This window comes from Penicillium samsonianum (genome assembly GCF_028829775.1).
Source record: "Penicillium samsonianum strain IBT 33392 chromosome Unknown utg000003l_segment0_segment0, whole genome shotgun sequence".
In the NCBI taxonomy this organism is placed as follows: Eukaryota; Fungi; Ascomycota; class Eurotiomycetes; order Eurotiales; family Aspergillaceae; genus Penicillium; species Penicillium samsonianum.
Window position 1 is genome coordinate 7827614 of NW_026643261.1, and position 24543 is coordinate 7852156.

Here is a 24543-nt window from a genome sequence, read left to right on the forward strand (position 1 = left end):
GCAATTGTCTATGATCAAAACACGGAAGAAGAGTACCCCAAATGCTGCCAAGCCTAAGTGACAATCTTGAGTCCCATTTGCCGTCCATAGTCAATGGCATCACGAGACACACCGTCACATCCTTTTATGATTAAGCTGTCGAGCTTTTCAATGGCCGATTCTTCGGTCCGGGCATCCGCAAACATGCGAATGGTACAGCCGGTAATTCTCGTCTGGGACACGTCAAGGATTTTCAGATTTGGCAATACTGCCGACAGATTTCCAACGCCCCAATCGTCCATGCCAGCCATGCAGGCGACTCCCACATCAGTTAATTCTTTCAATTCTGGATTCGCTCCGTCGGGATCATTAAGAATATTGATGAAGTCTTCGCTGTTGATGTTGTGGCAAAGGTTCACATGAAGAGTTCGGAGGGGGGCCCTGGAATGGAGTAGGAACATGGAGAGCGTGGATTGGTTGACCCATGGGGTGTCATTGAATATAAGAGTCTTCAGGTTTGGGAGTTCGTTCTCTCCCGGTGTCAATAAATTTCCGCCAAGATGAGGAGTCTCGATGGACCCTGAAAACAAACGTAGGGTCTCAAGGCTGGTTGGAAGGATGGAATAAAAATTATGTTGGACAGCCGCGCCTCGAAGATCTAATATGCGGAGCGGGGGAAGATGTTCCTCCTCTTGCACCGGATCAAACCGGTATGATTTTGAACGCGCGTGATCCCAGACCAGCCGCAACTCCTCTAGATTGGGATACGCAGACTGAGTTGTGTTAGTACAAGTCCTGGATATCAAATCTACAGAAAGCTTACCAATCCTAACCCCGGAAGTACATCCGGGAAGCTCAAGCCGTGAGGATTTTCTTGTGGAGACCCAATAGTTACACTCTTCATATTTGGGAGATGTTGAGGCCATGTTGATGTGGGCCGGGGCCCCTCTCCCTTATCCCAAACACGGAGAAAAGCGACTTTCTCAAGTTTCGATAAGGTAGATAAAATACTCCCAACACAGGCATGCGAAAGGCTGATGTCTGCTCCACAGACGATACTTTTGAGGCGTCGAAACTCTGTGATCTTCACGTAGAACTCTTGAGGCTGGTCATGGGGAACCATCAGCTCCAGATGCTCTAGTTGGGGGCATCTGCTTAGCATGTCGAGCACCTTAGGCGTAGTAGAGGGCACGAGGTTTGTAATGGTGGCATTGGTCAGTTGCGCTCGCGATCGATGGATGTAGTTTCGGACAGATGTCCAAGGTACACGAGATCTAGCCCCGGTGAGATCAACATGCATCCAGAGGCTGGGTAGTCCGCCTAGGAATCGGCTCCATCCTTTGCAGACGCGTAGGATTGCCCTATATGCTGCAATGAGCTAGTGGGTTCTAGAGGTGAGGATGAATACTTACACGATCTGCTTGAAGGAAAAGCGCCGGAGCGTGAGTTCTGCGATCTCTAGGGGCAGGATTGTAAACGGGTCGCGCCGGTTTCCTCCTGCCAGCTTATCCTGTAGTTTCTTGAGTAACTGCTCGAGGACCTGGAGACGGTTAGTAGAGGAAAAGAAAGAGTGGCAAATAACAGATAACGAGGAAAGAAGAGGTTAAAGAAATATAACGAAAGAAATATCATATTCAAGAGCGAAGAGAACAAAAAGCAAAGAAAGATAGACATACCTTGCGGCCTTGGTGATCAGCTGGAAGTTTCTGGAGGGCATATTCGTAGATGTCTCGGGCCTTGTCAAAGTTCCCATCTAGACATAGGACCTTGGCTAAGCGCAAGTATCCCTTTTTCCAAAGTCAGCGATGAACCCACAATTGGGTAAGAAGCGTTGAGGTGGATAGATACACGATCGTCATTAGGTGCAAGCTTGACCATAGCTCTAGCATCAGCGCGGGCCTGGCTGTACAGTTTCAGCTTGCAATATGTGGCGGCGCGATTATCTAGGATGCCAGTGTCCTCATTATTTGCCACCAATGCCTAGATGTATGGATGGTTAATATGAGTCGCGACGGAAAAACGAATTAGGGTGTACCTGGGTGAAGGACTCAATGGCGCCTTGGAGATCACCAAATTTGTAGGCATTTTGGCCTGCTCGCTGAAGAGCAGCGGCTTTATCTATGTCGGCCTTCTTTTTGGATGTTACCCCGCGTACTATACGCGTACCTGATCTTGAAGCCATGTTGAAGAGCAGATGCAAAGGCGGTTGGTGAGAATTAAGTAGTGGGGTAGGAACGAGTATTTAATGCCACGCAAGGGACAAATAGGACATGGGGGTTGGGTGATCGCTTATACCCACGCATTTTGTAAATGCCAACGCACTATGCTACTATCAGAATATCATTCAATTGCTTCTGGATTGCAAGATTAGCTCCTTTGACTTTCGATAAATGGTTATGTTTAATTTGGACACCTCTTTATGTGAATATTCGAAGAAATATCAAATTCTTGTTTGACGCATCGCGATATAATTCCGCAATAAAACGGGCAGAATCACACCTCTCCTCACCGTCCAGATAACTGCATACTTGTCACAAATAGCCCCCCGTATCTCCCGTGTTTACTTTCTTCCCCATTCGGCATTCGGAGTTATCTGCATCGACAATACAAGTGATCGCTGCCATGGAGTCGCATAACCTGCAGGCAGCTTCGACCTATGTCAACAATATCCTGCTGGCAAGGGGCTTGCTAAAAGGGGGTCGCGCCATCGATTTTGCCGACCCAGAAAATGAAGATGGAGGAATAGACGGCACCATGGCTCGTGTGATCAACTTGGTCAACGATTTAGTGTTGAGACGAGACGTGCGTCTGCTGCAATGAGATGTGGCTTTGCCAGCGACTGACAAATTCTAGCGCGAGTCCGAACACCGTGAGAGCTTATCTACGACTATTCGCACGCTGCAAGCCACCGAGGCAGAGCAGACCACGGAGATCGTATGTCTTCACTCTACTTATGTCGCACAGCGCGCTAACCTTCATTGCCTGTGCAGGGAAAACTGAAAACGAAGACATCCGAGTTGACCCGCTCGCTAGCTCTGGTAGAGGCGCAGGAGCGCACGCACAAGTCCAACATGTCTAGAGCCGAAGCGAACATCCGAAGTTTCAAGGAACAAGTCCAGCGAATGAAGAGTACCGTCCAACAAGTCCGAGCACAATGCGCCAACGATATTCGCAAGCGGGATCTGGAAATGCAGAAGCTCAAGTCGCATCTGGCTGAGAGACAACGAGGCAAGCGCGAGGGTCTGAGCGTGACTACTATCAACATCAACCCTGCGTCGGATCGATCGCGTCTTATGGCTAGCGGCGGAGAAAGAGTAAATGACCCTGGATATAGCTTGAAGCAGGAGACAACCGACTTCTTGACCGAGTTATGTCAGCATCTCAGTGATGAGAATGATACCCTGATTGAGCTTGCGCGAAGCACTGTTCATACTTTGAAGGATCTACAAGGCTTGACCCAGGCCGAGAATGGGAATTGCGAGAATGAGCAATCGGGCATGGCCATGAGCGTAGGAGCTCAGAAGTCTTCTACAGGGCCTGTTACTTCGCTTCCAACCTCGTGTGAAGAACTATCCGTTCACATGGAAGCAGTGCTAGAGCATCTTCGAACACTGCTTACCAACCCCTCATTCGTGCCCCTTGAAGAGGTTGAGGTGAGAGACGAGGAGATCAAACGACTGCGAGAAGGCTGGGTGAAGATGGAATCCCGGTGGAAGCAGGCAGTTACCATGATGGGTGGTTGGCAGCGTCGTCTTGCAGATGGAGGAGATTCTGTCCAAGCGGATGAATTGAAGCGCGGCATGAATCTCGATCTCAGCATTAACTCAACCGAGGACATGAGCATGCAAAGCTCGCCAGAGTCTAATCCCATCCCGACAATCCTAGAGGACCAAGCTGAGGAGGAAGATATGAGTGAACCGGAGGAGAACGCACCAGACCCCGAGATGCTCAATCCCCCGAAGATGAGGTCCAAGATTCGCAAAGTACCCGAGCGACCCGATCGCATTCTGAGGGAACGGAGTGAAAACGCCATGACAAAACGTCCCCGGAAGGTCTCATTCACGCCAGGTTTACAAGGCTCACCATGTGTGGAAACTACAGACGATGATACCCTCAAAATCAAAGCCTACAAAACCGAGACTGTGACGCGCAGGCCAACCAGGCGAAAGACCGAAACAAAGGAACCCCATCAGGTATGCACCGAGAACAATTTCCCAGGAGATTCCCGATGAGATCCCGAGGACTAATTCGCCCTATAGCCCAAACCCAACGAATCACTAAGCGTGCACCAAAAACTGGCCGCCGTCGAAGATGAGGCCCGCGCCGCTCAGAATGAGCAAAAGGAGCGCGAATCACGAAAGAGAAGCCGACCCGAGAAGGCTTCCAGGCCAGCAAACCGGCGTCGGAGTACTCTTACCACTGATGAGCTTGACGATCTGATGGGCGTGGCCCGGTGAAAGATCAATTGATACCCCCCACTAGTCTGCACTGTACATACTTCGAGCGAGTGCATGTAAATATGGAGTCCCTTTTTTTTCAAAATCGCGTACGATCAACATGAATCTAATAATGTATCTCTATTTCGGAGTTAAGATGGACCTCGGTAACTTTGGCTTCGGCTTCTCCGCATCATATGCCGAGCCTGCTTCTTTCGTGCATTTACCTTAAATTTACCTTAAACAATGAACCTCATAATAATTCCACATACCCCAGGAACGTACCAGAAAGCTTCCAACTACGCAATTCCACCCCTCATCACAACACCTACCTTGGCACATCTCCACAGCGCAACCACCACCACCATCACCAGACCATGTCCCCTCTCACAGAACAAGACACCTTCAAAGGCTGGGTCGCCCACGACGCCAAAAGTCCCCTAACATACACAACCTACATCCCGAAACCCTTCACACCCACCGACGTCGAAATCTCCATCTCCCACTGCGGCATCTGCGGCACCGACATCCACACCCTACGCTCAGGCTGGGGTCCAGCCGACTACCCCTGCGTAGTCGGCCACGAGATAATCGGCACAGTAACACGTCTCGGCAGCGCCGTCGAATCCGAGTCTAACCCTAACGCAATCCGCCTCGGCGACCGCGTCGGCGTCGGCGCACAGAGCGGCGCCTGTCTCCGCGCAGACTGCGAAGCCTGCGCCGACGGCGAGGAAAGCTACTGCGTCCGCATGACAGGCACTTACAACGGACGGTACAGCGACAAGTCGAAGTCGTATGGCGGGTTTGCAGAGAAATGGCGCGGGCCTGCGCATTTCGTATTCCGGATTCCGGATTCTCTGCCCTCGGCCGAGGCGGCGCCGTTGCTGTGTGCGGGTGTTACTGTGTTTGCGCCGTTGAGGAAGTACGGTGTTGGGCCTGGGAAGACGGTTGGGATTGTTGGGGTTGGGGGGTTGGGTCATTTAGGGATTTTATTTGCTAGGGCGCTTGGGGCGGATCGTGTTGTTGCTATTTCGCGGTCGTCGGGGAAGAAGGCGGATGCTGTTGGTGGGCTTGGAGCTGATGGGTTTATTGCTACGGGTGAGGAGAAGGGGTGGGCGAAGAAATACTCGCGCTCGCTTGATGTTATCTTGTGTACGGTTTCGGCGCATGATATGCCCTTTGCGCAGTATTTGAGGCTGCTTAAGCGCGATGGGACTTTTGTGCAGGTTGGGGCGCCGGAGGATGCATTGCCGCCGCTTATGGCTTGGAGTCTTATTCAGAAGGGTGTTAAGGTCACTGGGTCCAATATTGGTTCACCGGGTGATATTCGGGCTATGTTGGCTCTGGCTGCGGAGAAGAGGGTCTTGCCTTGGATTCAGAAGAGGGATATGGTGGATGTTAATCAGGCGTTAGTTGATATGCATGAGGGAAAGGCCAGATATCGGTATGTGCTGCAAAATGGTATTGAGCAGGCGAAATTGTAGGCTCGGGTCCCAGATAAAATTTCCAGCCCTTTTTTTTCCGTACACGAGATCTACACCTCTCCACTTCGCCTGAACGTTTAGCTACAGAGGTATCCACTTGATAAAAGAATAAGAATTAGGGTTTCGTACCTCGTACCTTGCTCCCGACTGGGACTAGCGGGTACCCACCCATCCATATCGGGATATCAGTACGAAGGTAGGAGTATACGAAATCTCCTTTTTATAACTCCACGAATTTGTTTCCAAGGGTTGCCTGGACCCCGTTTTAGATCTAGAGGAAAATTCCGAATTAGCACATATATAAGAGTGGAGAGAGGTGGTCTTTAATTTTGTTTTCCCAAGTCATTGATTCAATCCAATCCAACCTAGCTTTGCCTTGCCTCTTATCTGCTCAATCGACATTCAAGATGCCTTCTTCTCTTACCGGCTGGACCGCCTATGAATACTACCCCTCACTGGGCGCCGCAGCAGTATTCATAGTCTGCTTTGCAATTATCACTTTGATGCACACATTTCATATGTTCCGCACGAGAACATGGTTCTTCATCCCGCTCGTGATCGGCGGATACTGTAAGTATCAACTTATACCCATATCCAAGGAAGCCCTAAACTAACGTCCTGCTAGTTGAGTTAGTTGGATATATCGGCCGCGCCATGTCAGCTAAACAATCTCCCGATTGGACTATTGGACCCTATGTCATGCAGAGCACATTGCTGCTTATTGCCCCGGCGCTGTTCGCAGCGAGTATCTACATGGAACTGGGTCGGATTATCGTTATGGTCAAGGGAGAGCAGTTTTCCCTGATTCGGATTGGCTGGATGACCAAGATATTCGTCGCGGGTGATGTGTTGAGTTTCTTAATGCAAGCTTCTGGTATGTTAATTCCCCTTCCGCTTCTTCTTCGCGATCGGTTTAGATCGATTGGCCCTTTTAAAACTCAACGTTAATATTCCCACAGGTGCTGGAATAATGGTTACTGGCTCCAACTCCACCGACCCGTCATCCTCCGTGAGTACTGGCCAGAATGTTATCATCGGCGGCCTCATAGTGCAAATCGTCTTCTTCGGCTTCTTCTTGATTAGTGCGCTCATCTTCCAGCGGCGCATTGGCTCTCACTCCGCTGCTCATGCGGTGGCAGACCAGTACCCATGGCGCAAGCATATGTGGGCGTTGTACTCGTCCAGTATCCTTATTCTCATTCGGTCAGTCATTCGTGTTGTGGAGTATGTCCAGGGCACGCATGGTTATCTCATGGAGCATGAGGTTTTCATTTATGTCTTTGATGGATTGTTGATGTTTGCGATGATGGTCATTTTCGTGATCATTCACCCTAGCGAGGTGAATTATCTTCTTGGTAGAGGAAAAGTCGTAACGGCTATGGGTGGATTGAAGGTCATGGAGGGCTCGAGCGCGGTTTAGCGGGTTAGGATAGGACTTGTTGCGATGATTGTGGAAATGTTTAGGTGGAGATTCGAGTTGTTTTTGTTTTGATTTGGTGGAATTTCTCCCGCGGTTTCAGCGCCTTGAACTTGGGTATACGAATATAAATATGAATATAACAGAAAAATGTTTCAGAATCTCAAGTGTCAACCTGTTCCAGGAAGTTAACACCGAGAATCTCTTTCATTGCCCACTCGATCAGTGGCCTCCACTGATCGTCCAATATTGCCCACACGGCCTTGGAAACCCTCACACACCACTCGTCAAAGCACCAGCGATGCTTCAGATAATGCAAGAGCACGCCATAGTGCGCTAGCATAACTAGCGCCAATGGGTCTCGTTCGCGCAGCAACTCCATAAACCGAGGGTGCAAGCGGATTGCCCATCTCCCGGCAATCGTATTTGCCCTTATCCCGCTGTGGCACCAATTGAGCATTTCCTCCAGATTCGCAATGGACCTTTCGTACACCTGCAGTTCATGATTTGGATCCCGCGCCCCGCAGACTTCGTTGGCCCTGCGCAATTGTTTGAGCATAGCACTCGTGTCTTCAGGAAGTGGAACCTCAATCTCTTCAACCTGCAAAATCGGTCCGAAAGAACTGTCCACTAGAAAACTCGTAAAATCCCGCGGCGCATGAATAACCTGCTGCACGCCGCGCGTCAAAACAAGAACCTGGTACAAATCATCGATGCAGGACCACGGATCCTGCACGTCCGGCGTATGTGGGAATGCAAACGTGTAGATAACCACAATGCCCGCAAAGGCAAACATCGCTTTGGCATTACTCTCCTTCACGTCACCCAGCAGCTCCCGGAACAGCGCCAGCGCTTGATTCTGGTGCGCGACGGCGCGATTGAGATACGACGCGCGACGGGACGGCTCCGGCCCTGTTCGAGCAAGATGCAGCGATGACAGGGCCAGGATGCCGTGCATCAGAAATGGGTGTGAGAGCGCCTCTTCGGGCACGATGGTACGCCAGATTGGATCGGTGCGCTCGTTGCGTGACAATGTCCGGAATGTCGAGTTGCACCACTGTATCATCAGCTCCAGGTCGAGGAGGTTCAGTGCGGGCCCCGCGGAGCCCGCGGCATTTTCGCTGCCGAGTTGGCTCAGAATTCCGAGAGAATCTGCTGCCCCCGTTCCTGCGGTTGGACTCAAGGATGAACTAAGTCCCCGTACTGGGTCGCTAGCCTGTCCGCCGTCGGACCCGGGTATCGCGGGGTCTTCATTTGCCCACAGTAGGGATGTTGACGACCCGTACTCACACTCGGAATGGCGCTTGGCGCAGTTGGTGCAGGACGGCCGGGTTTCGTCGCACTGTGATCAGGTGAGTGGACTGTTTTTCTTTTCTTCTGTTTTTTTCCCTTCTTTTTTCTAGTTTCATACCTTGACTCGTCGCCTCTTGCATTCCACGCAGCCGTGGCGAGATTTCCGATGTGGTCGTCGGAGCGCCATAGTCATGTAATTATTGGATTGGCCATAGTTTTAAAGGAAAGAAGAGATGAGGCTTTGGATTATGCTTTTAGGGTTGTTACACTTTCAAGGGTAGGCAACAGGATTCGATGTCTCCGGGGGAAACCTGTGCCGTGGAGTATAGGATTATGTAACCGAACCCTGTCGATCAAACATCGCAAAAAGGCTTGTCTAGCCTGAAACATTGTCTCGCTTGCACTGCCTCGCTTATTTTGGGTCATTCGGAGCGAGGCTTTGATTTAATGGTCTACTTTGTACTAACTATCATGTATGTATTGTAGTTAAAACAAATTTAAGAAATTTAAGAAATTTAAGAGAATGTGGGAGTTGCGCTAAGGGTATCATAGCTAAAATAACACTAAATAAACCGCAAGTCTCCAGAATTTTCGTAACTTCATAATCGTGTATGTTTAATATACAGAACGCCATCAATGAGACCTCAAGTCTTGGCTTAACAACCTGATCCTCCCCCACCTGCAGCACCCGCCCCCGCAGAGCTCTGTTTCCCACGCCTCACCTTCTCGACCAAGGCAATTCCCGAGATCAGCGCCATGAGGTTGAACCGCGGCCCCAGACTCGGGTAAATATCCAAATAGCCAGTTGTTTTGGAAAAGATCCCACCAGAAGAAAAGACCGCCACGACAGTCTGGCTGGTGTCCTCGACTAGTTTATGGTTTACATGGCCGCTGCCAAGCGAGTGGGTCCGTTTCCAGGTGAAAGTTTGATTTGTGCCGTTGTCCAGCTTGATGCGGAACCAATATATGTGCTTCATAAAACCTTTCTTGTGCAGGGTTCCCCAATCCATTTTGTTGGGCCGTTCAGGGTCCCCTAGACCGATCTCACTGTCTGAGGAGAAGTGCCGGAACTTACACACACCCACAATGGGCCCATTGGAGTCGGTGCTGCGGTGGAAAGTAAGATCTGGCTTTCCTGGTGTGTAGGCGGAGTTGGCGACGTGGAAAAGGGGCGTTTTGTTAATTGTGCTGACATCGTAGTGGTGGTGCCAGAAGCTATGGGTGATGAGATACTGGGCGGCTGGATTCATGATGATGAACTTGAGAATGGTATATAGGAGTAAAATTTGTGATTAGTCCCAAGATCCCGAGACCATTGTGTTCATTATATATCTATGTCGGAGATTCAATTACAGGCTCAGCCTTGTTAGAACCAAGAATAATTGGGGTCCATACTTGATTTGCAAGGCTGAGGTCATGAACTCTGCCCGTCGAACCCCCGGGGCAATCAGATGCATTAGATTTGGCCCCCGACTGCTGATCCCTGCCTGACGCTGCTGGCAGTGCAGGGCAACGGACCAATAATCAGGTTGTGGCCCCCAAATTGGGGAGTGAGCGCCACGTGATGGCATCCCCCTTTTGGCCTGACTTTCGAGGCTCCAAACCAGTACAGTATGAGTAAGCAACTCCACGTGACCGATCCCTAATTAACATCACATGATCTAGATATTGGTGCCTTAATGCCTGATAACTTTCGCCGTCGCGTCGAAGCGGAAAGTGAAGGGCAAGAAAAACAAGCAAGTCTGGAGAAGAGGGAACTTTTCTGACAAACAGCCACCTGAATCGACCTTCTTCGCTGCTTGGTGAATCAGTCTTTGTCGATTGATATTGTCGTTTGTTCCATCTAACAGTTCTTAGAGCTGTTGCGGCCCAAAACTTGCATCCTCTGATGCCGTCAACCCGTCTCTTCTCATTCTGATCAACCCCACCCCGCGATGTCGTTCCAAGTACCCTACGAGTCCAGTCCACCTGAGACTCCAGAGAAAGATCGCTCTCGCAGCCTTTGGAGCAATTTGTCGACAACTCCTGCCGGCCCGCCGCCCTCCACTGCAGGCTCATTCATACCGCATTCTACATCCGACATCAATGGTGGCTCGCGCATCAACTCCTTCTCCAGAAACGATAGCGCATTCTCTACAAACCAGAACTCCTTTTCGAGAAACGATTTCTCCAACTCTGTCTTTACCAAATCCGGTAACATCAACACAAATGACAGCATCTTTGGCTCATCCTTTGGATCGACGGATTATGCCATGCCCAAGCAGACGAAAGCCCCTTCCGCCAAGCTCACAGGCAATTCTAGCCTTCGTTTCGGTGTGCCGAATGGAGGCGGATTTGGAGATTCGATGGATTTCGGGCAGTCTAATGGATTTGCCTCGTCACAAATGAGTGACTTTAACGAAGAGCAGGAACACGAGATGGAACCGGAGGAAGAGGAACTCGAAGAGGAGGAGGAGGAGCAGGAGGAAGCTGAAGGGGAAATGGACATGAGCACCCAGGATCGGTCCAAGAACTTCAACTTCTTAGACTCGGCTTTCGGAAACCCTTTCGGGTCCCAGCCCTCCATGGGTGCGCAGCGCAAACCGATCTATTCGAATCCAAGCGATGCCAAGCGACCGAAGCTCGACGAGAACTGGACGCACCAGTCACCCCTCCGCAAGACCAACCTGGCCCCCAAAAAGCCTTCCGCGATGCCATCTATTCTGCACAACCTTGCTGCCAGATCCCGCATTGCTCTTGTTAAAGAGCCAAGTGAGATGATTCTCAAAACCGAGGATGCCCTGGGAAAACTTTCCGACGAGCTCAAAGCCGCGGAATTCAAACATGTCGATTTCGATGCTGTATTGGCCGAGGTATCAAAGGAATTCGTTGAGAATTGGCAGACTTGCGCCGGCGAAAGTGTGATTGACCGGCCCTACGGTGCTCATTCTGGTATTGGGCCCGGGGAGCAGGCTCCCAACCTCGTGAAAGCTACCTTCTTGGCTTCGTTGCTGCTCCAAATCCACCACCCTTCTCGTGAAGCAGCTTCGACTGCCCACATCAACCCAATGCGCACCGGGGCCGCTGGTATGGTGAAAGCCATGACGAGACCCCCCGTTCCTAAGCCCCTACCACGGGTTTTGCTTGACTGGCTCAGTGAAAACAACCCATCGCAGACCAAGGATCTCCAAGCATTAAAATATGTGGAACCGAACCCGACCGCATCCACAAACTTCTGGGATATTATCATTGCTTCCGTGTTGCGTGGACGCTTGACTGATGCCGCAGATGTTCTCCGTTCCGCAGACTTCAACTACGCCCGATCAGCATTGGAGGATGGGCTCCCACAGCCTGGCTACCGCGGTGCTCAACTGCAGAATATCCAGCGCTGCGTCAATAAGGCTCTTCAAATTCTTGAATCATGCCCTGCAGCCCAATCTGAAGACTGGGAGGTCACCGGCCTTGATTGGTCTCAGTACCGGAAACGAGTTCTTTCGGCTGTTAGTGATTTGGAGGAATTCGCCGAGGGAGAGGAGCGGGATGAATCGATTGTGCCAGTTCCAGAGAATCGCTTCCAGGCCGTCAACTTCGGATTGTCCACCTTTAACTCAAACACTGCCAACAAGAACCCAATTTCATTTGCTCAATCGGCTCGCATGGCAGAAAGCCGTGTCCCATGGTCAATTTACCAGAGCTTGAGATCTATTTACCGAATTCTTCTGGGCGACCCATCTGCCATCAAGGGCAAGTCGCAAGACTGGGTGGAGGCGACCATTGCATTGACAGCATGGTGGGATGGTGAGGATGACACCGGTACCGGCATGGATTTTGGCGCTACCTCATCCAGCGACAACTTCCAAGATTTCTTGCGCTCGCGCGGCCCAAAGAATCACGTTCGCGCTGTTGATCGCAACATGCGTGCCGCCTACCTCGACCGCCTCGAACTAGCCCTCAGCCACACCACCAGCGATGGGTCCGACAACGCTGATTTCCGACCCAATACGCTCAGCAGCGTGGAAGTCGGTCTGGCATCTGTCTTCGAAGGCAATGTACAGGGCGTATTGGAGTTAGTGCAGTCATGGTCACTTTGCGTGGCTGCCGCTGTGGCAGAAGTTGCCAGCCTAGGAGGTTGGTTTGAGTCAGGGAGCAGCCAAAAGACGCTACCTGGTTTGTCTGAGAATGATCTTATGGTTCTTTCGTACGGGCAGGAGAACAAGTCTCCAGCACGCCATTTGCGCAAGGACGATATTCTTCACAGTTACGCATTCGGATTGTATGATCGACCCGTTATTGAGAACGAGCACAGCTCCCGTGAAGGCTGGGAGCTGGCTATTGAGGTATTGAGCCGCTTCGACGATGTAAACCAGATGAAGAAGGCCGTGTCCGAGATCGTGGATAAGCTTCCTTTGGAAAACCCTGATCAGTTGGATAAATTAGTGGTTCTCTGCTCGGAACTTGAGCTGGAGGATCAAGGGCGTCGGGTATCTGAGGTGAGTGGTAGAGGGGAATTGCTTTTGACTATCTGACCAAATGCTAATTTATTCACAGCGATTCGGCGACATGTTGACCTCGAAATCTGAAAACTTCGGCCTGGCCCTCGTCTGCTATGCTCGTGCCCAGAGCCGACGCAAGGTCAAGTCAGTTGTCGACCTTTTGATTTCCTACAGCTTGGTCCAATCACGCGCATACCCTGCGACAGCTGAGCTCGACGAACAACTACGCTCTTTGATGAAGGAACCCAAAGCATGCCTGTCGTCCATTGCACAAGTCGATGAAGAAGCTGCTCGGATTCTCCAGTTCTATCTCAGTGGTTACGCGACGCTGCGCCGGTTCTATGAGATCCGCGACGAGGAATTCGAACTGCAAGAGGGCCAGCGACCACGCTACAAGCCGTTGGCTCGGCGACGCGCCGCTGCGCAAGCTCTTGCGGCTGTCATTGGGAGCGCGGCGGATAATATTTACGGAGGTCTCTACGACCCGGACCGTGATTCCGCTGTGCAGGTAGATGGACTGCTGGCTCTGCTGGGTGAAGCCTGTGCGTTTGTGAACCGTGAGTCTCCAAATCTAACCACGTCAACTTTCCTCCCTGATACTAACCCCGAACTAGAACCCACTGCAGTCCTCTCCGTATCCCAACAGTTCACCATCCTGTCCGCAATCGAGGACCTGGAAACCGTCACTCCCCGTGTGTACGCACAGTGCGAGGAATGTTTCCGCTCCACCCTACTCGAATATCAATCATCAACCCGCGGCGGATCAGATGGGCCCCCCTCCCCCCGCGCACTATTGAAGAAATCCGTGTCCAATTTCTCCGCTTCCAGCTTTGCCTGCATCGGCAACGACATGCTCGAGTCAGCGCGCACACGCTCCCGCTCAGGATCTGGCCTTACCTCTGTAGGCAGCTCAGGCGTCCTGGTACCCACGCCAGGTGACAAAGCCAGCGCCGATCGCGGATGGGATTGGCGGGCCGGGCTTCCCGAGACCGCCAAGGGCGAGGATATCCTCCAGATGCTTCGACTGGGATTAGCACGCGGGTTGAGTCACGGCGCCTTGGGATCAATCTGAAATTACGGAGTTAGAGTAAGAGGGAGGCCTAGTTTTGAAGGGTGTTTTTAATCCGGGAAATGAATTTAGCTTAGCACCACTTGCACACACACACACCACATCTATTCAGGACCCCGCTTTGTCTTTGGGACAGGCGCTGTACGATATCAGACTTATTATGCAACTTAATCCTTTTAGATACAGTACCTAGGTTCTCTGCATATATTGTGGAACAATGTTTATGCAATATAACTCGTACGCGTACTCCGTACCCAATTGCAAAAATTGCCCTTCCTGGCCCTCCTACCAAAAACGGTAATCATCCAAGTGGGCTCGAGCCCTCAGCCCTACGGTCTCTGACGGATAACGCACAAGGTATATCCTCCACGCAACGGTATAACGTAGTGGTTAGCGTCAAACCAAAAGAAAAACCTGTTCTAGCAGAATCCCCCCATCGGTACTCCGTACTCCGTACATCGGCAACTCTGTTAGTGTTAGCGTCAGCAGCTGAATGCGGGCGCCTAATCCGCTCCACCCCCAACACAACATCGCAAAATGTCACCGCTTGAACGTGACAGATTATAACAGAATACATCATATTTGTATGGAGATGTAGTTGTCAATATGCGGTCAACAGCCCTATACCCCTTGAGCCGCAGTACTAGTCCTGGAAGTGACAGGGGGCTGTGTTAAGAGGCTCTGACTCAAAACGCCCCGATGTCCACCTGGGCACTTTGGATTCATGATCGACGTCATCCAGCCAGTCATATCGCGATCCCTGATTCCCGATCCAGTGATAATTGTATTTCCTTGCTATTCCGTGGCTGCACAGCCTGTGGCTCACCGACTCGCTGTACTGGATTTCTCGTTGCGGGGTGGGCGTCTTCACTATGTGTTCACCGTCTTTGCTTCCCTGCCATACTTGGATGTTGTAGATCGCCGTTTTGTTGCCGCTATTACCGTTACTGTGTCATGGTAGTGAGACTTCGGAGTCAGAGTGAACATTCCAGCTGAGGGATGGGACTGGACTGGTCTTTTATTGTATATCACCCCCCACTATCGTCCATAGTCACCCACTGAATACAGCATAGAGGGGTAAAATGGATACCCTGCTAAGCTCGACCCAAGTAGACACTTGTAGGTAGCCAGTAGCTATCTACATAGTGGAGTAACTATTCACACTAACTACTCTTCAGCCTTATTAGCCGATTGGGGGCGCGCCCCGTTTGGTTTCTGCCTGGGGCTACAACCCATAGGGCTGACCTCGGGATATGCTTTAGATCTACATGTTATTTGATATTATTTGATATTATTTGATTATTATATTCTGTTATTGTATTATGTCCATAATTACGGATATATCCGTTCTATAATCGCTGCATATATAACCCACAGTCCCTCTATATACCCCCTCAGTCTTTCAACCCAGTCACTCCCTCTGATTTCCTTTCGGGTCATTCTTTCGCGACACAGCGTGTCTTTCTATACCTGTGCGTTTTATTTTCTACTTCTTCTTCTTCTTCTGTTCATTCAATCGGCTGGTTCGCTTCTTCTCTTTCGACTCTTGAACAAACAACCCAATACAACTATCCTTCAACCATCCACCCATCACCCCGAATTTTGTCCTAATACCATACGAAAAATGTGCTACAAAGTCGTCGAACGCTACTCCGTCTGCAAATGCCTCTACTTCGAACACTCAATCGACCCATGCTCTGCTTATGGACAGCGCGGCCATGAAGTACAAGAAAAGACCGTCCTGGTTGGTTATACCTGTGACCGACACTCGGGACGCGGGATATATGCTGCTTCGCCTGGTGCGAGGCGGTGGTCTGATTCTGGGTATGGGAGTCGGGATTTGAGTGGAAGTGAGAGTGGGAGTGAGGTTGAGGGTGAGGTTGAGGGTGAGAGTGAGAACGAGTATATGGCTGTGCCATTATGATTTCGGAGGAGTTTCTGAATCTTTCGCTTTATGTTTGTTCTTTCTTTTCTATTTGAAGTTCAATGCTGTGTGTGGAATGGGGGTTCTTCGGGTGCTTATTGTCGACACTGGTGTTGGCGATTCCTAATGCCGGAGAGTTGGTGGGCCCCTTCTGCACTCTTTTCTCTGCGCTTCATTGTTTCGGCTTTTGCAATGCTGTGGTCGTTGCTCCCAGAGAGCTGACTGCTTTGTGGAACATTGATTGATTCCACTGTCTGCATTCTATTCAACCAGGTGTTGAGTTGCCACTAAAACGCAAAGTCTGATCTGAAACGCTGGTCCACGTCTGGAACGGAGAGTGCAGGGCGCATCGTGCGAACGAAGACGGGCGACGAAGATATGTGTGAGATTATGTGATATGTGAGATTATGCGGTATGGATGATGGGCCATGATGTTTTGAAGATATAATGCATTGTGGGCGTTTCTTTTGTCTTTGAACGTGTCTGTCGCTATATGTCCTGCGTTCTTAATTTGCATGAGGCAAGGGCTGGTTCCTTCTTGCAGCAAGCGATAGTAATCCATTGCATCCATTCTTTCCGTGATCTATTGATACCAAGCAGTTGAGCGATATCGAGACAAAGGGTGACGGGCTCAAAGTGACATGCGTAGGTAGGAGTGTTTACCATGGATCGATAGTGATAAGCGAAGACAGAATCCTTAGCAAATGCAAAACCCGACATTTGATGCGCGACATCGCCTTGAAAAGCGACCCTCTACACCACCAGCCCTCAGTCAAACCATGCGATTAACCACAAACAAATGAACCGAGGAGTAGCTTAATACAACTAAACCGGACATGGCCCATTGCCCGACAAAATGGACAACGTAATCCACGTACATCTTCAGGACTTTAGGCTCTCGGGTCATAACCATACTTATTCTTCTCCCTGACATCTTTACATATCAACAGCACTAAATACCCATTGAAGTTAAGCACTTCGGTTTTATCCGATCACCCGGTGTTTACTCAGGTACAATTCTCGGATTTAACCTTAATTTTCCCCCACGTGGAGCAATTTGCGGCTCACCACAGCTTCAATTAGAAGTCTATCCATTGTGCGGGACCATAGAGCATAACGGTGGGATTGCGTCATCTGTTCCTGGGATCGTCTCAATGCTAAGACCTCAAGGCAATTGCCGTGGTTGGACAATCCTTCGGCTCAGGAGCCAGCTACTATATCTTTAACAACCCTCTCTCCAAAAGGCTTGATTAAGGGAGTTATCGTGATAAGTGGCCTCAAGGATCCATACGAGTCGGATATGGTGGGATACAGCAGTGATTATTGGAACATGACCTGGTCGTTGGATTTCACCAAAATCTTCTTTAATCACTAAATGTTTCCAGCATGGCTGAGCTGAGATCCATGGATCTTTCGACTGTGTGACTATTACCCGTGGAGTTACTATCCCTCAAGTAGTGATGCCACTCATGGTTCACAGGTCGTGTACACTCTGGGTAACTTGTATGCTCAGTCCTCAAGCTACAACGGGACTGAGTATGAGACCGCCAAGAAGATGGCATCCTACTAGGCCAATTTTGTCAAGACTCAGAGCCACAACAAGGGAGGATCGAGTACTAGTGGGATATTGCCGTATTGAGGGACTAATGTTCCCTCACAAAATAGGCAGTTCGATATGGGCACTTCTAGCATCAAGGAGAAGGAGGTTCTGTTGAAATATTTCAAGCCGGCTACTCCTAGCCCGTACTAGGTGTATGTATATATTCTGGTGAGGGAGGGCCCGTGGCTGTTTATTACCTCATCGGAAACACTTCTTGTCCTAGAGGTACATCAAATAGTCCAATAATCAGAATTGAACCTGACCATCTTCTGTGCTTATATTTTACATTTCTCAAAGGTCGGTGTAAGAGTCGAACGGGCTTTTCGGGATTTGATAAGTGTTGCACAAGCTGGTGGGTGCGAATCAGCGGACAGCGTCAGATCCCATTTCTTGTTAACTTGGCCCTCCTTGCTGCTGCAAGGGATACAGTTTGATATAGAGGTGTGCCAGTGAACGTGTGGATATTGAACTGTACACCTTTAGGTAGAAACTTATGATTCATAAGGGTGCACTTTAGCTCTGTCCCATAATCTACATTACATTTTACAGTCTGCTCTCTTATAATTTACTAACTACATACTAGATCTTTATAACAGTTCAATTGGTGCCCTTCGTAATCTTATGAAACCCGGAGGTCAACGAAAATCTTGCAAATGTTCACATTCGCCGGTCGGAATGGATACAAAACTTCCCCAGACTCGGTTTTCTGTTCGTATGTCGTCGTGTGAAACTGCGCGATGATAGTCCCCTTGAACGGTGCCGGTGGTTTGGACCACACCTTCTGCACAGCCCCAGAAATAGTCTCGATTTGGATACCCTGGAACCCTTCGGCTGCCGAACGTCTCATCATCTCTTCAGCTAGCAGCCTCATAAGCCCACGACCGGAATAAGATTGGACGGTATTGGTAGCGTTGCGCATCAACACTTGTCCGCGGGCAGTGGGATTCCACGATGCAGGATCGCGCTGGTCGAGCTCCTCGAGGGAGTGGTAGACTGTTTCGAACAAGGGCAGTGTCGCGATCAGAGATTCTATCTGAGCCATGTCTATCTCGTCGATGCCATCGTAGGCCATGGCAATTGAGACTAGTGGGAAGTCCATCTGCTCCGCAAGATCGCTTTCGGTGGCACACTCATCTTCCAGATTCCAGTACAGCTTGCCCCCCGCGGCTGCAGACTCGGGTCGTTTGTACTGGTATTCTTTGTCGAAGATACCAAGTGACTTCCCTGAGTCGATCTGGTGCTTTATCAAATAGTGTGCAGCCTGAAATGTCTGATAGGCCCTTTGGATTTTGTTCTCAGGATAAACAACCGGCCAGAGCGGGGAGTGGAATAAATTTGTATGAATGCAAATTGCCCGGGCCCATTCCTCATGTTCTGGCCCAAGAACGCGAATTTCGTACTGTGGTGGGAGAGAGGGGGTCATTTTGGTCAAATTACGAAAATACGTGCATCAAATGAGGGGAATGAGAAGGCTATTAATACTCGAGTTTCCTGGGGCAGTGCGATGCATCCCCTCTCTTAATGCTTACTTAAGTGTCACCCAACACCTGCAGTGTAACCATTTCCTTTCTGGTGCACGGAGCTAGGCTGCATATACGTATTACTATATTTAGTGTCTGTGGTAGTGCCCTAAATCGGAGTTTCGGAACATTTTTCTACTCCGTACTCTGTACCATTGACTTGGCCTGTTCCGTTATATGCTACCATCTATGGATAGGCGTTTTATACTAATGATGACACAGCATGGACTATTCGCACATGATTTTTGCCCTGAATCGTTTCCTCTATAGATTAAAAAGATGGCTGCTGATTCATTGTCAAAACTCAAAATGTACATCGGCCCGTAAGCTTCGCCCATGCCTCTTATTCTAGGAGGGCTCAGGGGTCCATAAACAAAAAGACCACTCCACCTATCATACAACCCACGAACAGCACTGCCAGGATTCCAGCTCCTGCTCTATCTGCCGTTGTGATAGGAGCGAACGGTGCCGGCCCGGACCTTTGCCCAGTGCCAGCACTGGGGTCGCTTGTGCCGTTTCCTCCTGTTGCTGTCGAGACTGGTTTTGAAGATGAGTCTAGAAATTTCAGCATAACAGCACTCATCATCTGACTACCACTGATTGCATTCTCCATTGAATTTTGTTCATCATATCCGCCGTACCAGCGGTTACCACAGAGGTTTTGGTTGCCGCCGGTGCATGACTTTGCAGCACCCTCGGCAGAAATTTGGAGTTTTGCTAGGATCTTGTCTTTAAGAGAAGGGATCATCAATGCAATATCTGCAAGCCACGACACCGTAAGGCCTTTGAAAAGTGGGCCATTCGCGTCTTTATAGCATTGACCCACAGCTTCGCACGTCCAGTCGGTTATCACACCACCGTGTTCTGGTAGGCAAAATGTAGTAAAGATCGAATCCACTAGGCTGTTTGTGATATCAAGCCATTTAGTATCATTTGTCTACAAGCTTTGTTATTAGCATGTCAAAAGGAGGGGGGAAAAAAAGAAGAATACTCACATAGGCATACATATAAGCAGCACCAGATACATAGGTACCATAGTTATAAGTCCACCGGGTGTTGTCAGGAAGGCTGCAACCATCGGGGCCCCCAGTGCCTTTTCTGACACTATCTGCCACTGCCCAGGTTGTATCATTGACCAAATTCACAGAGGTAGACCAGTCCCATACTTTCTCAGCCCACGTAGCGTACCCCTTTTCTTGGGTAAACCAAGCGAGACGTGCTGCGAGCATAAAGAATCCACCGTTCGACACAGCGTTCTTCATGGTATAACCACTTTGCCACAATTCCTTCTGCCAGCGAAGGCCACCTCCGCAAATAGTCGTATCCCACCCTTTTCCATTTGGATCTTTCTGGTCATTGAAAACACCTTGCGCAAGGGTGAGCCAGGTGTCACCACTTGGACGATTCGGGAACTTATATTCTGCTGCTGTGATCGCCGCGAGGCCCCAGAACATTTGATCGTCATTTCCCTATAAAACGGTCAGAACTGTGATTACATATCTTGGAAATGAATATCTTGGAAATGAATACTTACTATGCCTACTGCCCATGAAGGCATGTAGTCTCCGCCCGCACCTCCCTGATGTTGCATCCCGATGCTGACTTCCTCGTTATAGGTTGTGTCGTTCGTAGCATGCCAGTAATTGAGACATGCCAGAAACAGAGCAGCGCCTGTCCACCAGGATCTAGAGATAAAACCCGGGTTGTCTGTCCCATTTTCTTTATACCATGTCATCATGTTGTAGGTAGCGGTGCTGCCGGCATTTTTGATTGATTCTACTCATTGAAAAGACAATGCGATTAGCAATTCATCCTTTGAAACGATAGGAGAATATATGTATCCCCGCGATCCAGTCTCTTACCCTGACTGTTAACATCCAGGTCAAGCGCGTAGACATGGCTGGCAAACGGTAGAATGCGCAAGGCCACTATGACCATATGCCCAGCACCTTTAAACCTCATTGTTCTCAGGATGATGCACCTGCCGAGAGTAGCCAAGGGATCAACTTCTTGGCTGGTGCTGTGTTAAAAGGCAAAGATTTTGGCGGAACCTGGGTAAGCAAATGTTTCAGCCTAGAAGCGACCGGGCGAAGCATCATGTCGATTGTCATTGGAGTAACTGAAGGAAGTGGGACCCCTGAAATGGGGCTAAACCTCATGTGTTTCAGCCCAGTCATTCGTCAACTAGTTATTATACGGATACGGAGGCTTTGGAGGCTCCTATCACGTTGCACACAAGTCTCACCCCCAATCTCCCAGCGCGCTACCTCCCGGCAACGGACGCAGAGGTATCCGTGGCCGGATGCTCCGGCTCCCCGCGTGACCCACACAATTTTCATAATCTCCCCTTTGTTCCTTTGTCCAATGCGATAGCAAGGCTGACCTAAAAAAAGCAACAGCCATGCAGGGTAGGGTGTAGGGTCTTCAGGGTCGAGGTCCACCCTCGGCCCGTAGTTCGCCCACGGGCCACCCAATAACAGCTAAGGCTAGCCAAGGCCAGGCCCACGGGCGGCCCGGATGGGTATGCCCGAGGGTTGTGGCGAGGTTCCCTGGCGATCCGTTGAAGTAGGAAATACAACCACTTGGACACGAAAGTATGAACTGACGGACAATGTCTACATGGATGAGTGGATGAGTCGCCACATGGCGAACTACGAGTCGTCAAGAGAGTTGCCCAGCGAGACAATACGGTCTCTAACTACCGTTCTCCCTTTTTCTGCTCGTAAATCCTCAGCTAATTCACATAATTCACTGCCGAGTCAATGGATGGCACATATCTAAAACAAAGCTTTGGGTTATGGATCGTTGAATAACATTGAATTCTATGAACAATGCGTTTGAATTCTATGAACAATGCGTCTCAGTAAGTAAGTGTACATTCCAAATCTATCGTAGCCATGTTATCTACAAGGATATTCGGTAAAGACCAAAACGCGAAAGAGTCATTTTAGGCGTTGGATGCGCAGGAGAAAGGTTTGTGTGCACTCTGCGCATTAATCTGAATGCTCGTTCCTGTGGCCCAAAGACCCATTCCGCACTAATTCGTTAGTATCAAATTGTCGTGAATCAAAAAGGCACGAAACTTACAATCAGGCAACACAGGGCAACAAGGAAGATGTTAAGTGCAGTCAAGGCCATCTTTCGTTTGCTTGAAAGGTACTGTCCGCGGTTCATCTTCAACCAAAAGAGGCCCTCCAGACCGAACGAAAACCAGCTGCAGAACGCCGCGGCGATCATATTGAGCAGATCGTTAAACACAGGGATCGCGTTTGCGATCAACCACGCGACAACCCACATGAGGAAAGTGATCAGTACCCAAGTGCCATATGAACGGAAAGACCTCTCGCTCATCATATGTGTGCCACGGAACATCCGCACGTAAATGCACTTCGCACCGACGTGGCAAATGACCACTCCCGCAATGACGATGGTACCGATGGAGATGCCGAATGCGATTTTCGAAATGAGTTCGCTTGCACTCAGCAGGGCGGGGCTGAGGACATCTGGCCCGCCGTATCGGTAAATCACGAGGGCAGTAACGAGATACAGCGATGTGTCCGTTGCTTGGAAGACAATCAGCGCCTTGGGGTAGTCATTAGGATCTGCCAGCTCTGACTGGAAGCTGAAGAATGACATATGGCCGGAATAAGCAAGGACAATGTTGAGAGTAGCGGAGAAGCCGTTCATCAGAGTTGGGTGGGTAACGGCGTATGTCCTGGGATCGGGTGCTTCAATGCCAATAGCGATCATGGTGATCATCACGGCGGTGAAGATTGATAGCGAGGCTAGTAGTTGTTAGTTTTAGTTTCAACAGCAGAGAAAAGTGTCTTCATACATATAATTCCTAGGTATGAAACTTCCTCCAGGCGCCTTGAGAGGGTCAGGATGAAGCAGAGGACGGTTCCCACCAGACAGAAAATGATGGTACAAGCACCGTGGTTAGTAAGGGTGTTCATCATGATGGAGAATGTCAAGACATGAGCGCCCATAAGGAAAATAAAACAGACAACCTGGGCGACATTCGTAATTTCGCGTCCCCACGGGCCGAATAAGATCTCTGCGGCATCTGCCATGTTGTGAACCTGAGGGTATCGCAATTTGAATTGGCCGACAACATATCCAGTGTAGGTCGTCAAAGCTCCAATTCCAATAATAATGATACAGCCACTGCTACGATTAGCATGAGTTCATCAGAAAGCTTCGGAGGAATTTTTATCAGACGTACGGGACCAAACCCAAGACTGCCATCGACGATGGGAGGGAGAGAACTCCTAATGAGACAGACTGAGCAATCATCACTATTGGCTGTTTAGCTTAGGTCCATGATTGAATTTAGTCCAATTGGGGTGTATGTACAAATTGCACAGTTCCTGAATACAGATTTGATTAGCTTTCTGAGTTGGCTTGCTGGGAACCCCGAAAAGTGTAGACTTACCACCATTTCATAGTCCTGTAACGCACTCCACCAACTTCTTCCCCAGCGAAGGGGTCTTGTGACTTGTCCAGATCTATGACTTTCTCCATGTCTTTCTCCATGTCTTTCTCTATGTCTTTTTCCATGTTGGTGTTGTCGATGTGTTTCTCCATGTTGTTATTGTTAAAGGGTTGGTTGCAAGTTGATGTTGACTCATTGAATACCCGCGGCTATGTTTGGAAAAATCTCTGTTTGCCATGGCCCCACTATTTCCTTGTCTGGGGAAGAGAACTACTATAGACAGGCAGAGTGAAGTAATGATAGAAATATGTAAACAAAGCTGAGATTTTGAGCGGAATATTCGGGATATTGACCAAAACGATCTTTTTATCAAGTGATTCTTCACGCGTGCCGGAGGGAGGACAGTCTCTTCAGGCATTCTTTGGCCCTGTGCCTGAACAATGTCTTGTATCACCTTAAAAGATATAAAAGACACTCCCCAGATTCATGGTTCTTCCCCGCATTAGGTGGAGTGTATCTGGAACTAAGAAGACTCTAATCTCACCTATGAAAAGTTTTGTTGGTGTCTTCGAAGAAGGACGGAACAGGGGGTCCTGTTCCGTCCCTATTCCGGGCCCACTATCCGTGTCCTGAGCTGGAAAAGTTCTTTACCGCAAAATCTTTTGAAAACAATAGAGCATAATTGAGTAGGAAGCAGTCCTGCTAAGAATATATTTCTCTATAAATGCTGTATGCTATTAGACAGAGGATGCAATTTTCCACAGCTTTCATGGTGGTGATGTTCAAAGCAAATTCAGTCGATCTCCCCGGAAGCGGATATTTCCTTCCGTGTTCCGTCCGGTTGACAACCTTGAAAGCTTTCACTGCTATTTTTACTAGGTACATTTTTGAAACCATGTCAGCATAATGGAAAG

General features: G+C 49.5%; 11 protein-coding genes across 11 annotated transcripts; 5 read left to right on the top strand and 6 right to left on the bottom strand.

The window, feature by feature from the left end:
• Positions 1-53: 53 nt before the first annotated feature.
• N7471_006662 (Leucine Rich Repeat domain protein) lies at positions 54-2161 on the bottom strand (the record flags this gene model as incomplete). The annotated part of the gene is made up of 6 exons (XM_057279381.1): positions 54-752; positions 803-1340; positions 1392-1519; positions 1656-1766; positions 1828-1959; positions 2015-2161. The coding sequence occupies 6 exons, from the start codon at positions 2159-2161 to the stop codon at positions 54-56; spliced, it is 1755 nt and encodes a 584-aa protein (XP_057138991.1).
• Positions 2162-2601: 440 nt separating this feature from the next.
• Positions 2602-4436, top strand: N7471_006663 (uncharacterized protein; the record flags this gene model as incomplete). Its single annotated transcript, XM_057279382.1, has 4 exons — positions 2602-2781; positions 2833-2913; positions 2970-4172; positions 4239-4436. The coding sequence occupies 4 exons, from the start codon at positions 2602-2604 to the stop codon at positions 4434-4436; spliced, it is 1662 nt and encodes a 553-aa protein (XP_057138992.1).
• Positions 4437-4792: 356 nt separating this feature from the next.
• On the top strand, positions 4793-5899 carry N7471_006664 (NAD(P)-dependent alcohol dehydrogenase; the record flags this gene model as incomplete). Its single annotated transcript, XM_057279383.1, has 1 exon — positions 4793-5899. One exon carries the CDS (start codon positions 4793-4795, stop codon positions 5897-5899), a length of 1107 nt encoding a protein of 368 aa, XP_057138993.1.
• Positions 5900-6306: 407 nt separating this feature from the next.
• On the top strand, positions 6307-7319 carry N7471_006665 (RTA1 domain-containing protein; the record flags this gene model as incomplete). The annotated part of the gene is made up of 3 exons (XM_057279384.1): positions 6307-6469; positions 6525-6773; positions 6859-7319. The coding sequence occupies 3 exons, from the start codon at positions 6307-6309 to the stop codon at positions 7317-7319; spliced, it is 873 nt and encodes a 290-aa protein (XP_057138994.1).
• Positions 7320-7479: 160 nt separating this feature from the next.
• N7471_006666 (Zn(II)2Cys6 transcription factor domain-containing protein) lies at positions 7480-8796 on the bottom strand (the record flags this gene model as incomplete). Its single annotated transcript, XM_057279385.1, has 2 exons — positions 7480-8658; positions 8728-8796. 2 exons carry the CDS (start codon positions 8794-8796, stop codon positions 7480-7482), a joined length of 1248 nt encoding a protein of 415 aa, XP_057138995.1.
• Positions 8797-9265: 469 nt separating this feature from the next.
• N7471_006667 (uncharacterized protein) lies at positions 9266-9859 on the bottom strand (the record flags this gene model as incomplete). Its single annotated transcript, XM_057279386.1, has 1 exon — positions 9266-9859. The coding sequence occupies one exon, from the start codon at positions 9857-9859 to the stop codon at positions 9266-9268; it is 594 nt and encodes a 197-aa protein (XP_057138996.1).
• A 684-nt stretch (positions 9860-10543) lies between these two features.
• On the top strand, positions 10544-14385 carry N7471_006668 (putative nuclear pore complex subunit Nup85; the record flags this gene model as incomplete). Its single annotated transcript, XM_057279387.1, has 3 exons — positions 10544-13078; positions 13137-13638; positions 13696-14385. The coding sequence occupies 3 exons, from the start codon at positions 10544-10546 to the stop codon at positions 14151-14153; spliced, it is 3495 nt and encodes a 1164-aa protein (XP_057138997.1). The 3' UTR covers positions 14154-14385.
• Positions 14386-15774: 1389 nt separating this feature from the next.
• Positions 15775-16074, top strand: N7471_006669 (uncharacterized protein; the record flags this gene model as incomplete). The annotated part of the gene is made up of 1 exon (XM_057279388.1): positions 15775-16074. The coding sequence occupies one exon, from the start codon at positions 15775-15777 to the stop codon at positions 16072-16074; it is 300 nt and encodes a 99-aa protein (XP_057138998.1).
• A 2219-nt stretch (positions 16075-18293) lies between these two features.
• N7471_006670 (uncharacterized protein) lies at positions 18294-19097 on the bottom strand (the record flags this gene model as incomplete). The annotated part of the gene is made up of 1 exon (XM_057279389.1): positions 18294-19097. The coding sequence occupies one exon, from the start codon at positions 19095-19097 to the stop codon at positions 18294-18296; it is 804 nt and encodes a 267-aa protein (XP_057138999.1).
• A 455-nt stretch (positions 19098-19552) lies between these two features.
• On the bottom strand, positions 19553-21156 carry N7471_006671 (glycoside hydrolase family 76 protein; the record flags this gene model as incomplete). Its single annotated transcript, XM_057279390.1, has 4 exons — positions 19553-20131; positions 20190-20663; positions 20729-20970; positions 21057-21156. 4 exons carry the CDS (start codon positions 21154-21156, stop codon positions 19553-19555), a joined length of 1395 nt encoding a protein of 464 aa, XP_057139000.1.
• Positions 21157-22141: 985 nt separating this feature from the next.
• N7471_006672 (Amino acid transporter transmembrane) lies at positions 22142-23781 on the bottom strand (the record flags this gene model as incomplete). Its single annotated transcript, XM_057279391.1, has 6 exons — positions 22142-22231; positions 22282-22979; positions 23030-23361; positions 23420-23492; positions 23551-23564; positions 23630-23781. The coding sequence occupies 6 exons, from the start codon at positions 23779-23781 to the stop codon at positions 22142-22144; spliced, it is 1359 nt and encodes a 452-aa protein (XP_057139001.1).
• Positions 23782-24543: the final 762 nt, after the last annotated feature.